This window comes from Cricetulus griseus, chromosome 5, assembly GCF_003668045.3.
Source record: "Cricetulus griseus strain 17A/GY chromosome 5, alternate assembly CriGri-PICRH-1.0, whole genome shotgun sequence".
NCBI classification, from domain to species: Eukaryota; Metazoa; Chordata; class Mammalia; order Rodentia; family Cricetidae; genus Cricetulus; species Cricetulus griseus.
In genome coordinates, this window is record NC_048598.1 from 167,666,876 (window position 1) to 167,682,802 (window position 15,927).

A 15,927-nucleotide genomic window follows, 5' to 3' on the forward strand; every position below is an offset into this window, starting at 1 on the left:
CACAAAATACTTCTAACATCTGGATCTGCCTTATCTTTGTGTAACTCTTTGCTCTCTACTTGCTTAGAAATCTTTTTTTTTTATCTCTTAGCAATTCTGATTAGTCACAATAGCCAATGTTTCTGCTGCTTCATTGGCCAAACTAAATACCTAAAATAGCTTTACCGTGTATTCTCAGGTTTGCTCCAAATTTATTAAAAGTGACTATTTACTTTGTATTATTTCATTACTTAGTTATTAGATTATTAGTAACGACCAATATTCATAAATATTTATCAAGTGTATGCTCCAGTCAGATGGTTTAGTGTCCATATTTCTGAGTGACTAAGTCAACAAATTCTCTTTCAAAAATCCTCAATTTTGGGTCCCTGCATACAGGTTTTTAATTTTAGGAAAACAGCCTGTAAATGCTGCTGAGACAACTGCCCATTGCCTTCTCCATGGTGCTATTTGATGGAAAATAAAGAGCCCACATTGAGAGCGTTCTGAATCCAGCCCTGGCTGTGTGTACACACTCAAAATTAAACAAATTGGGGCAATTTACTGAAGGTTAAACCCTTCAAATGACAGCCACCTAAAACATGCAGGGAAATGGTTTGAGAGGCTTAAATGATCAATTTAATTTCCTCAACTCTCTGTTGCTTTACAAAGAGGCTCAGCTTTATCCATCTCCCTGAAAACTCTAAATTGTGGGTTTTCATACTTAACACGCTGAACCACATATACTTTCTATATTACCCAGGACTTAAAAAACAGCCCGCAGACCTCAATAAACTTCAGTTGCAAAATTGGAGTATTTGCATTTGTGATCTGTCTCTAGTTTTCTCTTCAATATCCAATACCATTCAGTTTGTCAGCATTTTATTTTTTCATCTGAAGTCACAAGGAAGGTTTTTTGAAAGAAGTCACTGTGCCAATCTTGTGCATAAGTTCTAACATGAAGTGGTGTTTCAAAAAAATTTTATTGCTATTAAAAATTATTTCTGTGTAGGTCCTGAAAAAGCCATGAGTGGGAGGAAAGTTTGTGTGTGAGCAAAGTGGCTCACTCAGTCCTGTCTATGCCTTCAGAGAGCATTTCCCAAGAAACCTGCAGCTCATGGTTCACTCTTGCCTCCGAGATGAGAGGGCATTACCAGGATGACATATTCTTATAGATAAATTCTGAAGTACTGATTTTTAAAAAAATGATTTTAACTAAACTTAAGTGATTGAGCTTTCACAACCTTTCGCTGACACTGACTTAGATCCAGTGGTGTTTTTTTCTCTTCCTGAACTGTACTGCCTATAAACCTTTTGATGTCTTAGAGCTTTTTCTTTGGCAGCTAAGAAAAACACTCTACAGAGTTATATTTAGTGAATTTACTCATGTATAAATACCCCAGAGCAACTCTATTATCCTGTGGCATCTGGAAGAAAGGTGCTATTGTTTTGGATCCCATGACTGAAGTATGGAATAATCAACTCTGAGAGACCCTGGGGATGAGATTCGCTCACATATCCTGTGGAAATTTATAATCCCTTAGGTTTTTTTTTGTTTGTTTGTTTGTTTTGTTTTTCCTCCAGATGAAGAAACTTGGATGAGTTTGTGCTTCGGCTCATCTGCTGACGGCTGTTCCTGGTCATCCCACTAGTGGTGTTTAACCACCACTTCTTATTTGAGGTTATTAACTTGAAGTTTTCTAGGAAAACAGCTATTTTGAGGTTCATTGTCTCACAACTATTGTTTTCTTGCTTTCTGTGTTCCTAAAACTAGATGGTTATTTTCCTTGTGACTTCCATACTCTGCAGTACACTCCTCACTATGTGTCTAGGATCTGTGTCACCAGACTTGGTTCTGACAGAGATGCTCCATAAATTATCAGAAACTCTGCTGCATTTCTTGCAATTTTGTTGAATTCCTCCATGAAATACCAGTGTAATTCCAGAAGATCATTATGGATTTGTGTGGAAGGAATTTATCCCATGCTTGAGGCTGACATGAGTGTGGTTTTGAATAAAGCAGATGTTGAGTGGAACTGTGCTCTTCTTTTACCTCTAACTTCTTTAATACAGTTTTTGTTTGTGTGTTTTGCCGCTACTTTATTCAAAGAATAAGAACAAACATCTCATGACTTTCTACCAGGAAGTGTTTAATGTTTAAGATGATTAAATTTAAAATCATTGCTGAAACATAACTTCCCTGAGAGTTCGTTCCCTGCTGCAGCTGCAGAGACCTTCATGATGGAATCCTATTTGTGAGGAACCTACAAAAAATTACACAAATAACTCAGATTTTAAATGACTAACACAGAGATGTGCACCTGCTTCAGCGCCTTCATACATTAATCTTGTGACCAATGGAAAAGCTCCTTGGAATTTAATTATATGGACACAAAATGTAATTGACTACACTTGGGGACCTGATGTCATCAAAATGTTCATCCGTTCTTGGAGCAGGCCTCTGAGGATGAGATTGTTCCCTTTGCTTCTGTGCTACTCACTGTAAAGTCCTCACATTCTGCCCATATTCTCTCTCCTGTCTTGCAGCTGGGGCCTCTTGAGGAAGATGTCCTCCACCAGACCCTGAATGCGAATGCTGCCACTTCTTTGCAGAGGGTCACCGAAATCCAAAGTATGTCTTCGGTTTCTTTTTCATCTTTTGCTAGGTCAGGTTCATTGGAATTCTATTGGGAATTAAAGCACAAAGAAACAGAATTATTTTATTTTGCACATAGATCTCCATTGAAATGTCTTGCTTTCCTGTCTGTGATAATCTTATCTTACACCGCTGTCATAACTCAGAATCTAGAGTTGGAATCATTTTTGTCTCCTACTTTCTATGTACTTAAGATCATTTCAAACACCAAGAACTGACCTAGAGCAACTAAATTTAGAAACTCCAACAGCATAAACTGTGTAGTGATTTTTAACTAGGAGGAAGTCATCTCCTAAATGAGTTGAGATTTGCCACTCATGTTCTTCCTTTGAGTTTGTCAAGGAAGGAAAATAAATAGAGCGTCCCATTATGAGCAAGTTCAACTCTGGCAAACAAGGTAAGCTGGTCTTTTTATTAGGCAGTTACCTTCACAGCTATCAATCTCCCCCACTATAGAGTAACGTTAAGGTTAGAACAAAGACAAATGCCAAATGGCAAATGTAGGTTCTAAGGATAGTCAAGAAAACCCTTAGCTTTGCAGATTTTCCATAGAAGCCTGTTTTCCATATGACTGAAAAACTTTTACCGTATCTTAGAGTCCATCTTGTCTTAAACAATGGTGACCAGGAGATGAGGGTGTGAGGTGTGTTGTATTACCATTCTTTTGGGACCAATGATGTCATTCACAAACTCAAAGTAAACCTCCACTTGAATCTCACACATGCCTGGAATGTGGGCTATAAGCATTCACTGAACCTTATTGACTCTCTATTACTGGAATAAGTGATGAATTTCAGAGATTTTCAGAAAATGGAAAAATAAATATCAAATACTATAGAGAAAATTACTGGAATAAAGCTAAATCACAGGAGTTGACTGCCTCCAAAGACAAGCTTGGAGATGCTTGCTCAAATCTGACTCTTGTTTTGAGAGGAGATAAGGAGGGTCATGTGAATGCCACCCTGTGTCACTCAGAGGGACTTTTTGGGTGATCTCTGACAGGCTGCTCCTGTTCATCCAGATCTTATCCAAAGTCCCTGTATAGGATATTGACAATGTAAAGAGAGCTCAGTCTTTGGGTGTTTTGTTTTCTTTTCCAAGGATTCTTTTGCCACTACACACACAGAGCATTTGTAGAAAATGCTTCCTGTGTATCTTCAGAGTATAACAGTAACACTACAACAGGCATGTGTTGATCAGTTGTCAAGTCACAAAGATTGGGAAAAGGGAGTGTGGAGGGAGAGGAGGAGAAGGAAAATAAAGAAGATAAGAACAGAACTAGCAGAGTTTCTGGCTTCAGGGATTTTGCATTCTGCTTGGTGAAGGAGTATAAAATGTCTAAGTCCAGCTCAGTGTTCTCTGGAGGCACTGAGGCCATGGCAAAGAAGCAGCTTCTTTCTTCAGCAGAGAAGAGGCTTGCAGTGTGTGAACTGAGACAAGGGAGGAGGTAGATTTGAGGAGGGGACTCCTCAGTCTTCAGTGCCATGGTGAAGCTGTGTTGTATCAGCTCCTAGCGAAGAGCTCATGGTCTGTCCATTCAGGGTGATTTTCTTCATGAATTTTTCCACCAAATGACAAACAACTCCAGGATGATTAATGTATCCCTAGCTTCCATGGAGCTGTTCTTAGTCTAAGGCCAAGTCAGGGAACCTGTTTAATAGTTATTACTTAAAGAAAGGGTGTATGGTCCTTCTTTTCTCTCTTCAACAGGACTCCCAGAGCTTACCAGGGGAGTCTAGGTCATGACAGAGGAACCCACAGAGAAAGCTGACCTGAGTTCAAAAGAGCTTATAGACTCTGGACTGACAGCCAGAAAGCCTGCACTGGACCAACCTAGAGCCTTTGTATGTGTGTGACAGTTGTGTAGCTTGGTCTGTCTGTGGTGCTACTAGCAGTGTGATCAGGATCTGTCCCTGGGGCTTGAGCTGGCTTTTGGGAATCCAATCCCAAACCGTGATGCAGGGGAGGAACTTGGTCCTGCTCCAACTTGATATGCCATTCTTTGTTGATTCCCATGAGAGGTCTGCCCCTTTCTGAAAGGAGATGGAGGAAGAATCAGTGGCTGGGGTGGGTAGAAAGGATGTGGGGGTAGAGAATGGGAGGGAAGGAGGGAGGGAAGATTATGGTTAGTATGGAAAACAAATGAAAAAAAATAATAAAGAATAAGAAAGGGTGTATGTCACAATCCAGCCAGAGAGAATTGGGCTTCATGGCCCTTTGGTCTGTGGTCATGCAGACTCCATTCTTGGAATGCCCATGTTTGGGTCAATATTCTCCCTGTTGCTGCCTTGAAGTCTTAGCAAGTTTTTAACAGGAGAGCCACATGTTTTTACTGGGACCTTCAAGTAACATAACCATTTCCAATGACAAATTTCTGATGATAAAATAACTCATTAGAAAGAGTAATATGAGTATCACCCACACTGGAAATTAAATCATGGTTTAAAGAAATGAATGGTGTTGGGATTAGGTAGTAAAGGGACAGGCAAAACCAAGTCTGAAGGTGATTTTTTTTAGCACCGGGAGAAGTGGAAATCTGTCCAGACAGGGTCCTTCTGCATGGTGGCCCTGACACTGCTGCATTTCCATCGACTCTAAGTGTGTGTGTCCTTTAGGCTGCTCTTTCCAGCTAAATGGATGAGAAGAAAATGAGGCTTGCCTATGTAACAGCAAAGTAAAGTGGGTATTTTAAGGTCTGAAACTTCATATTGATTAGGGAAATGAAACCAGGGGGTTGGAGTTTAATACACAATACTCAGTTTCTTACAAAATATACAGGCTGTATTCTTTTCTTTACTTCTCCCTAGTCCAAATCACACTTCTTCACACTAAGTGCCCTGAAATACGCTGGACCCTTGATCAGGCTCTCCATTTCTGGTTCTGCGTGGAAAAGAGTCAAACCTGGCTACATAGCTTTGGAATTTTTTTTTAAGGGGAAACATATGACCCTTTCCTTGTTAGAACATTGCTAAGAATGTTGAGTCCACAGCCGAAAAGTGGTGGGAACAGGAGTCCTTCTGAGACCATAGACCTCACACCTAGGAAATGAACCTAAAAGTAGCCTTTCTAATATGGATCTTTGAGCCTCACAAGGGTCCTTCCTTCAGCACAAGGAGGTGTTTGAATTTTAGCCCCACTTTTAGCACAGGTTCTAAAGGATTCTTCTGTGCTGTAGTTTGGAGCTATGTAAATGTTAGGAAGTAGGCCCTACCATGTGGGAAACATCTAGGCAAGTTCCTAGAGAGTTCTATCCCAAGACACACAGAAAGGTGCTGACAGGCCTTCTGTGAATTTCTTTTTGAGAACTGAGCCCCCCAGCTGAGGGTATGCAGGTGCTGGACGCTGTGATTAGCATTGGCCCACTGCCTGGACACATGCCTTTTTGTATTTTCCAGCAGGATCATCCCTGTGGCCCTATTCTTGTTTAGGTTTTTCATTTAGCTCAAGGGCAGAAGGGCAGTCACTTGCCCTGACAGGTGGAGCAATCCCCCCATCCAGATATATTACAGGCTACTTACATTTCATGATAATGGATTGTATATAAGGGTCAACTGTCTTTGCAAAGAAGTGGGAGTGTATGGCTAACAGTATATCTTTTAAAGTTTTATTATTTCTTTAAAAGTTGAAAGCAAAATCACCATATATATTATTTGATAACATCACTACTGGATATTATCAAAAGTCATTTGTTAAAACATCTGAAAGCATTAGCATTTACATGTTCATCACAGCATTATTCAGAATAGTCAAGAGATAGGAGCGAAGCCTGAGTGTCTATTGGTGGAAGAATGGATAAAGAAATGTGATGTGTAGAGGCAAAGGAAGAGTATTCAGTTTTCAAGAGGAAGCCCCGTAGCATGTGCTCACTGAGTTTTCTGTTCTTTCACAGCACAAGTTATTTCACTGATATTTTTGCTTGTTTTTCCTTAATTGTTGAAATTTTGTGCAATGACTAGCATGACCAGGTGCTTTGCAAATACTTGAAAATAAATTAGTAGTTACTTGTCCCATTTCATTTTTATTTAGACTATATTGCTTTTTTAAGGTAGCTTAATATAATTATACCTGCCAAGCATCCTTGCTACAGAGGAATTAAGAAGAACCAACAAAACACATGGAGCACATTTCTTTTTGCTTTACATCCCACAAGGATGAGTCAGTCCTTCTAGGAGGATACAAACTACTTTTTTGTGGTGCCACTTCCCAGCTAATCTTGGAAGAGACCGATTTCATATTTGAGTCTGGGACTTGTTTGCACAGAAGTAATCACCAGTAAATGTGGCCAGGAAATGCCAGGCCAGAGTTCGTTCTTTCCTAAAAGCTGAACTTAATCTTAGAATACCTATTTGACACTGAAGTTCCCCACACTACGGTGTGGCATGGTAAGAAGCAGAATCTTCTAACCATTCTTCATATACCAGTGCTGGCCCATGGTAACAGCTTCACTAAGATTAGGATGGAAGAAGGATGAACTTTTTCCATAAAATAAATTAATTGTTTCAAGCGTAAAATTTTAAGTTCTAAAACATAACAAATAATACTGATTTTCATGTGTGAAAGCCCAAAATATGAGAAGTTTAAGTATAGAGATATGGTATCTCTTCACTAAATGTTTTAGTGAAAATACCCTTTACAAATGACAATCAACTTTGTAGACCTCTTATGTGATAACCACAGTATCTTTGATTTTAGTGTCAAGAAAGTATATGCATGACCAAGGATTTGAGGATTCTTTTTCATAATTGCTGCAACCATCTAGTGGTTTGGAGCTGACAAGCTGAAAAACACTAAGTGGAGAGCTTTTAAATGATATAGATCCCTCTGTAATCCTCTCTTCTATTCACCAGCCACATGACCATTGAGCAAACCACAACCTCAGTTTTCAGAATGCACATAGAAGCCAACATCACCACACTGCCTTCTAAATTGGTGCTACTGGCAGGCAGGGAGGGAGGAGTCAGAGGATAAGAAATAAAATCCACAAGAAACGTGGAAACTTGTCCCCAGGACCTCACTTTTATCTTTCCTCCACTATAAAGATTCTCTTTTGTTATATAATTTGTATTTTGTTAGAATTATTTATTTTGCCAACTACAACAAATGAAGACCTAATTCAAAATGAGGAAGGAACAGTCTGCAATTTCCTCATATGTTCTTATTGAATGCATCACATAGAAAGAAGAGAAATTTCTATTTCTCCTGCATGTAAACCTTGTTGCTTTTGTCTGAAATAGAATGGCCCCCATAGGCTCATGTATATGAATGTTTGGTCTCCAGTTAGTGGAAATGTTTAGGAAGGGTTAGGAAGTGTGGCCTTGTTGGAAGAAGTTTGTCACTAGGGGAATGTTATAAGCTTTCAAAGTCCATGTCATTCCCAGTTAGCTCTTTCTCTCTGCTTGTTTCATGTGGATGAAGGGTGAGCTCTCAGCTTCTGCTCCAATCCCATGCCTGCCTGTTGTCATGCTCCTGGCCATGATGTTCATTGACTCACCCTTTAAATCCACAAGTCCCTAATATACTCTTTCTTCTATAAGTTGCCTCAGTCATGGTGTTTTATCACAACAAGAGAAAAGTAACTAAGACATTACTATTGTTTTAGAAACACACTTATGGAGTATTATTATTCAAGGTCAACAAATGTGTTTATAGTTCTCTGAGTACACCCATCTTTTAAGTCAATTAGAAAAAGAGATTATTTTCTTTGATGCAGAAGAATGACACAATATACTTGAGCACAATGTGGAAAGCAAGCCTCAAGTGCACTCCTCCATAGTTTAGGAAACTAAGAATAAAAGCAGACTTTACTGTGAAGAGGCAAGTTTGTCTGACACCCACTTCTCCTTATAACTGTGACTGTTCTCTGCTTGACATATGTTGTATTGAGTGAATGTCTCCTACCTCTCTTGCTCTTATTTTGTTTTTGGTGGGAAGTTGTATTCCTTTTTTTCTGTTTTTCTTCTTATGCTAGGCCAATCTCTAGTTCTGAAAACTATCCCTAGAAGAAAACATGGTAAATAAGTAAACAAAGATGAAGAGAATGTATTTTAGTGATTTTATTCATATTCTATTTCCCATAGAAGCCAACTAGTTGGCAAAATAAAATAAACACTGATGATCTTGTATGAGAAGGGATGGTTAGAATACAAGGCCTCCAACTGGCTTAGTGCAAAACTGACCTGGAGACTAATAAATGAAAATAGCTTTTTAAGTTGGTAAGATCTGATGTAAAGGTAACAACCACTGACTTCATTCATCTGCAATGCTATCCCAGCTGCCCTCTCCCATTCCTGAGACACAGTACTTCCTCCACCCCCAGGGGAAAATAAAGGTTATTTCTCATCTAGTAGGAAGTTGCATATTTCTCTTGATGTGAGAGACATTGTCTAATATTTTACCTCAGGGGCTCATACACTCAATGAAGAGTACCATTTTCTCTACATTTATATGTGCACTTAGTAAATCATCTTGTAGTTGACTTGACTACACACCCACATGCCTACACAAACTCAAATTTTCCTCTGTGGTTTTGTACCTTACTTTTTCCTTTTGATTGTCTTTGTTTTTCTTATCTTTCTTTTATTCTCTCCTCCATTTCCATCCTGCTGAAATGCAGGGAAGAAGTATAAGAGGGCACAGTGTAGGAAAGGGAATTTCTATCTCCAAAAATGAATAGTTTGGTTTTAAGCAAGAATGAAGCATCATCAGGCCTACATTTAGAAGTTCACTGTGGGAGCTAGGTAGGTGGCTCAGGGGTAAGAGCACCAGATGATCTTCCAGAAGACCCATGTCAGGCAGCTAACAACCATCTGCAACTTCAGGCGCAGGGGATTCCATATGTCTGGACTACTTGCCCATCTGTACTCTCATGCACACACACACACACACACACACACACACACACACACACACACACACACACACACACCTATATATAATTTAAAACAATAAAAATGAATCTTAAAAGATTATTGGATTATTGTGCCTATGCCAGAGTCAGAAAATATGTAGGGCTTACTGATTGGTTCAGTTTCAAACTAGAATTATCATAAGTTTATTAGTTGGCATGGAGAAGATAAATAGTTTTCAGTCAATTCCTAGGCTTTTGATTTTGAAGATGGAGAATAGCAATATTTACCTCAGGAGTTTGAAGGCAGAGAGGAAAAGGGGGTTGGTAGGAAAGAAGAGAATTGGAATTCAGAACACATTTTGCTGAGTGTCTTGAGTGCTGGAGAAATCTATGTTCTACGGTGAAGTTACTGAGAGCCAATGAATAAAATTGTTTATACAAGACAAATGCTGTAACTATTAGCAACTATTCAAGCACCAGCTATTAAGTGCTTTTTGTCTGCCATGTTCTATCCTCAGATTTTTACTAATATCAACTAACTATTTTAACTTTTCCCAACAATTCAATAAAGTGAGTCTATTCTCACTGTCACTTTGAGGAAGTTGAGGTACATCAAGTTACTTAAATTCCATTGGGCCACACAGCTAATGAGCAGGGAAAACCAAGTTCATAATCGCATCCTATCACTTCCACAGTTTTCACACAGAGCCACTGTGTTCTGGCAGCTCACATGTAAACTCAATCCCACTGAACTTTCTGTGTGTCTTTTCCTCATTTCCCCATTGTTTCAAAGGGGACATACTTAAGGGGGAAAAATCAATTTGACTTAAAAACTGGAATTTTAGTTGTCCAGACTAATTGAGGTTAAGCCATTGTCAGGTCTGGAAGCACAGTGCCAAATTACAAGGAGCCACAGAGCTCAAGTCCACTCTAGAGCCGCTTGTAAACTTGTAAAATAACTCTAATCAGGAAAAAATGCAAGGGTTGGCAGGATTTCAAGTCCCTGCCCTGTTGTCAGGTGTGACCTGCGTTTTGTCATAGAGCCTTTGGCTTTAGACAGAGGCCTTGAAGATAGAGCCTTGGGCCAGGCAGACTTTTAGTGAAGCAAAGCAGCATTACACATTCTCCCACTATTACCCCGACACCCCTTGATTGCGTCACAGCCAAGTCAAATGGTACACATGACATTTTTAGAGTCTCCTCAGTTTCTAATTGGTCATTTTCTTGAAACACTAAAATCCTGACATGTGTGGAGAAGATCCCACTCTAACATGCATCCAAATAAAAGCAAAACACCTTCCATCTGCTTAGACATTTAATTCGGTTTGGTAATTTTTTTTCCAACTGTATCTGCAGTTACAAAAGTTTTCATTCATGTTTCTTCCAAGTCAAAACTAACAAAACCAAAAGAATAAAGTAATGCATGTGTCTGAGTCTGCAACCTCTTTTACAACAGGAGTCTCTGTGAAGGAAAGCATTCTAAGCTGTCAGTTTCTTACACACCTAGGACCCTCAGCTGAAGCAGAGCACACTGGAAGGCCAAGTTTGAGGGAAGAGCACTGTTGTGGATTTGCATATATTATGTCTGGTCCCCATATACCTCTGCAATGCAAAAGATCCATGGCCACTCGAGACCTTACAAGACCAGAAATGGCACTGAAGGTTTTTCAAAAGGAAAGAGGGGAAAAAAAGATTTTGCCTGTGGGGCTGTGATATCCCCTCCATTTTCTCTTTATCTCAATATTTCTGTTTCTGTCCGGAACAAGAAAGTTGAAATGTAGCAAGAAGCAGTGGGTAGTGACACCAACAAGAAAAGTAAGATACAGAAGCAGGTGACAGATCTTGGCATGTGCACAAGTGCTGAAGAACTGCCAGGGGTGAGTCTTAGAGAAGCTGTTTGTTATCTAACTCTTTGGTTCTGGAAGAGGCCAACAAACTTCCTTTCTGGAGGAAAGAATCCCTAACATAAATCTTCAGCCCATAGAGATATTGGGTTAAACAAAAGATGAAACTTCCAAATAAATAAGTAAATAACTTATTTGGAGAAATGAATAAATTCAAATCATAAGGACACATACCACTAGGGAGAGTAGGCAGAAGTATGAAATGAAATGATTATTTTTAGAACTAAATATAAAGGATACAATAAGAGCAAAGGATGAAGAATGGCCATTCACCTTCAGGTCTGCATAAAACTTTACTGAAATAATAACCTGGCTCTTCCTTTTTTATTACTTTGAAAACACAATACAGAAATAAAGAATGAGAAACAGATTAAGAGCAGCCTGGACAACAGATGAGTATCCGTTGTTGTCTTAGCAGGTGTGAGGGAAGGATGAAAACAATTGAATTATAAACCAGCATTGGCAACCCCATCTCTGACAAAGATGGATGCATGCCCTGCTTGACATACACACTAGCACTCTGGGTTATTTCCTAGTTTTATATCCTCATTTCTCCTCACTCACCGTCCTGTTCTCTTTTGCTAACTTATTCAATCTGTTAGTAATGAAATGATATTTAAAATGAGTTGACTTTCTACTTTTCGGTCTACATTGCCACAATCCTGCCCATCTCTCTTAACAATCTAAGAATATATAAACTCTGAATAATATCTACCAATAACAATTTGCAACACTGTATCCAAACAAACAGGTTTCTGAGAGATGGGCACATAGAACATTGGTTGGGCTTACTGTGCAATTCTGATCATGAAACTCAAATGGTCCCATTTCAATCCTGTTGTGTCTTCTCTGCCTTTCAAACAACCCTTTATAACTTCACTCTTCTTATTTCTGACCTCCCTTCCCATTCCTCTGATGTAAGCAACAAACCTTGCTTAGAGTAAACAGTGGCCACCAGTCTGTGTCCTTAAAGCCATACTTCCAAGATGGGTTCCAAGAAATCGAACCCATCTTTAAAAACAAACTCTGGAAAACTCATTCTTTTTAAAAGTCACAAATGCTCCACACCTAGTTATTTCTATTGTCTTAGTTCCACATCCCTAGACAGAGCCATTCCAGCATGTATGCCTCACATCTTAGTCAGCAGTAGCATTTATACTATCCTATTTCAAAACTACTTTATTAAACCCATATATATTTATTCTCTGGACTACAATCTAATATTATCCTCTGAACTAGAATCAGTTTAGCTCCATCTATTTAGAACAGCAGTCCTTCAGACTGGTTCTCATGACCTAGGTCCATCTGTTTTGGTTACCATCCTACTTTTCGGCACTGCAGAACACTCAAACTCACTTTGGAATATGTTAATTTTCCTGCCTATATTAATCTGAGCTCCTCAGAGAAAAAGAAGAAATGGGAGAATTATATAAAGCAAAGTCTGTTCCACAGAACTGATGTACTCAGTTGTGGAGACATAGGAGCCCCAAAACATACTTTTGACAAAATAAAAACCCAGGAGAATTGGCAAAAGTTCCAAACTGAGTCTCTGCAGGCCAGAGAACTGGAAGACTCATTGATGTAAGTTCCAGATAAACTCCATAGACACCTGCAGGAGAGTGATGTCCCCATTTAGAGACAGACAGAGTTTCCCTAGTTAGCCTTGTGTTCTAGGTAAGACACTTATATTGGGGCTTATTTACTCTACTGAGTTAAATGTTAATCTCATTCAGAATACTCTCAGAATAATATTGAAAAAATGTGAGGTCACGCTAATCAATTTCAAGTTGGCACAGAGTCACAATCACACTGCTTCTGTCCTGGATTTACATCATCTCCATGGAGCTCAGGACCTTTCTAAGTAAAATGTATTTGGAAACTCTGAGATGCTCTCTCTCCTTGCTACTGGGGCACAATTGCTTCCATCTTTCTCATTGACAGGGTTCATTCTAGACTTTTACCTTTCCTTATTTATTATATCTGGCTCTCATTATCTATCATATTTACTTACTTTTAACTCATATGCAATGAAGCATTTTCATGAAGCAATGCATGGCTAGAGAATAGTCTTTGTATGCTTAGCCTTGTGTCATCTAGTCAAAACTATTTTATTTAAAATTATTTACCGTTGGCTCCTTACTCTGCTCATTTCAGCTTGCTAATGTTAACCTTTATGATACAATTATTGCCATTATCATTTTTCTTCCATTTAAGGTTTCCCCACACCCTAGTTATTTTCAGGCATTTACAAATAATAAAATTTATTTTTATTGAAGAATAGTTGTATGACTGTAAATATGAACAATTATTACCTTTAAATGTATAGAATCATATCTCTACCAATATAGATTCTCTTTGTATCTGTGTGGAGTAAAAACCATATTTTATTTAGTTTTGTATCCAATGTTCCCAAACACTGATCTGGATAATTATAGGCAAACAAATAATTTGTCACAAGTAATGTGTAATGAAGAAGCAGAGATTATTCTACTGAATTCCAAAGTGTGATACTTTAAAAATGCTCAACTAGGAGTGTTATTGAGCACAGGATGTTAAAAGTTGCTAACTTCCAACTATAGTTTGAGTGACAAAGCAGGAGAGAGAGACAGAGAGAGACAGAGAGAGAGAGAGACAGAGAGAGAGAGAGAGAGAGAGAGAGAGAGAGAGGAAAGAGAGAGAGAATCTGTTATATTAGGATATCTCGGTGAAAATTTCTCCAATATTGCCTGTATACAGTCATCTCCTCCGTCACTATCAATTCATGGTAACCCATGAATTGGTTACCATTGGTTAGTCTGTAGACAGACTAACTTAGTCTCTAGGCTATGGTTTCATCCTTCCAGGCAAGGTAATGGAATAATAAAAATATGTGTCTGTTTGAGTCTGGTTTGTTTTACTTGGTAAAATACATTCAAAACCCATCTCCCCTTTGGACTGTATCACTAGTTCACATTTTATTGTTGAATAATGTCTGTTGTCTGGATAAACTATAGCTCATTTATCCATCTCCCTGGTGTGACACATCAGGATCATTTCTAGCCCAGACTGGTCCCCAGGCAATTCTATATAAAATTCTATGACTATTCAAATGCAGACTTAGTGTCAGCAAAAGTTTTAGTTTCTCTATCTGGGAGTGGAATTTATTAATATTGTGGGATTTTATTATAAACTCTTTAAAATGCATTGTACCATTCTCCACAATATCTGTTCAAATGCCCAGCCTATTTTCTTGAATCACCACAAATTTGCTTATGTTATTTGTTGATATTCTGATTGTCAATATGAAGAAATTGGTTATTGTGCTTTGATTTATATGACTTAAATATGTTTATTTCTTAAAATGAATTTTAGATGTCAAAATAGAATTTGGATAACACTACTTTATAGGTCTTAAAGGTAAAAAATAATTTGTTCATCAACAAATATTTAGTCATGAAATAGGATTTTTATTTTAGCCTTTTTAGCTTCAAAACATTGCCCCACTAATGGTGAACTTGTACCAATTTGTATGAAAACATTAACTAATCACTCAATTTATATGTCAAATTTTAAGAGTATCATTATTTTCATACTTGTGCAATATTTTGGATCTTCCAAATATTCTCCATTTAGCAATCATCAGTGGATTTTTAACAAGTATTTGGAAGTTATAGAGAACTGCAAATTTAAAAAAAGCTTCAAAGAATTATGGTCCTGGGCCTATCACAAACCCCAAGTGTTGATACGGTTGGCGTTAGTACCAGACTTCCACCTAGAAAACTCAGTGTGTAAAGGTGAAGGGGTATCATCAAATGGCAAGAAAGTGAAATCTACAAATCTCTGTCTGAGTAGCTCCAAAGTTTTCAACACAGTGATGAAGGGAGAGCTTTGGCAAGTCCAGAAGTTTCAAACTGGCATTGGGCTCTCAAAGGAGAAGCTTCAAGGTCTATAGATTATTTTCATCACAAGCCTCTGTAAGTCAAAAGCCTCCTGCTTATTCCAATTGGCCATTACCAAGAGTAATCTGGTTCTTCCTCCAGTCAGGCAATCCCTGCAAGACACCCTCCTGGCACACTCTGTGACCCAGGAAAACTGTCTACACTTCACACCTCCAGCTCTGGTCTGGCTACATTCCACTATCTACTTTATGCTTTTATTGTAGATTCATTCTTCACTTTCCCCTTGCCAGATAAAACAAAAATGCATTATGATGAAGGCTAAATAGTTCTTTTCTTTTAAAAAGTGCTGAAAAGTGGGAAGATTTACATAGTGGGAAAAAGGAATGGGGATAAAGGAGATGACTGACGAGGGAAGGTGTTCGTCCAGTGTCAATGGAAACCCTACTCCTCTGCCAGTTTTATTGCCATAGGAGAGCACCCCAGTAGTGGCAGGTTACTAATACTTTACTTTATGAATAGCAGACCCTGAGAACTCCAATAGAAAATCTTGGATCATTTCCCTTATGTGCTGATGATGTTATTACTCCCAAGCCATTAAATATGATTTTTTTGCACATCTGTTTCTGAAAAGAACACACACACACACACACACACACACACACA

The 15,927-nt window shown here is 38.5% G+C and overlaps 1 protein-coding gene across 1 annotated transcript in view; it reads left to right on the plus strand.

Annotated features, from left to right (window-relative positions):
- LOC107980002 (histone deacetylase 5-like) overlaps positions 1-15,927 on the plus strand; it is a 44,498-nt gene that overhangs the window by 8,847 nt on the left and 19,724 nt on the right. Inside the window, exon 2 of the mRNA XM_027419773.2 lies at positions 2,527-2,611. Coding sequence (XP_027275574.1) covers positions 2,527-2,611 — 85 coding nt within the window. The remainder of the gene's footprint in view (positions 1-2,526; positions 2,612-15,927) is intronic.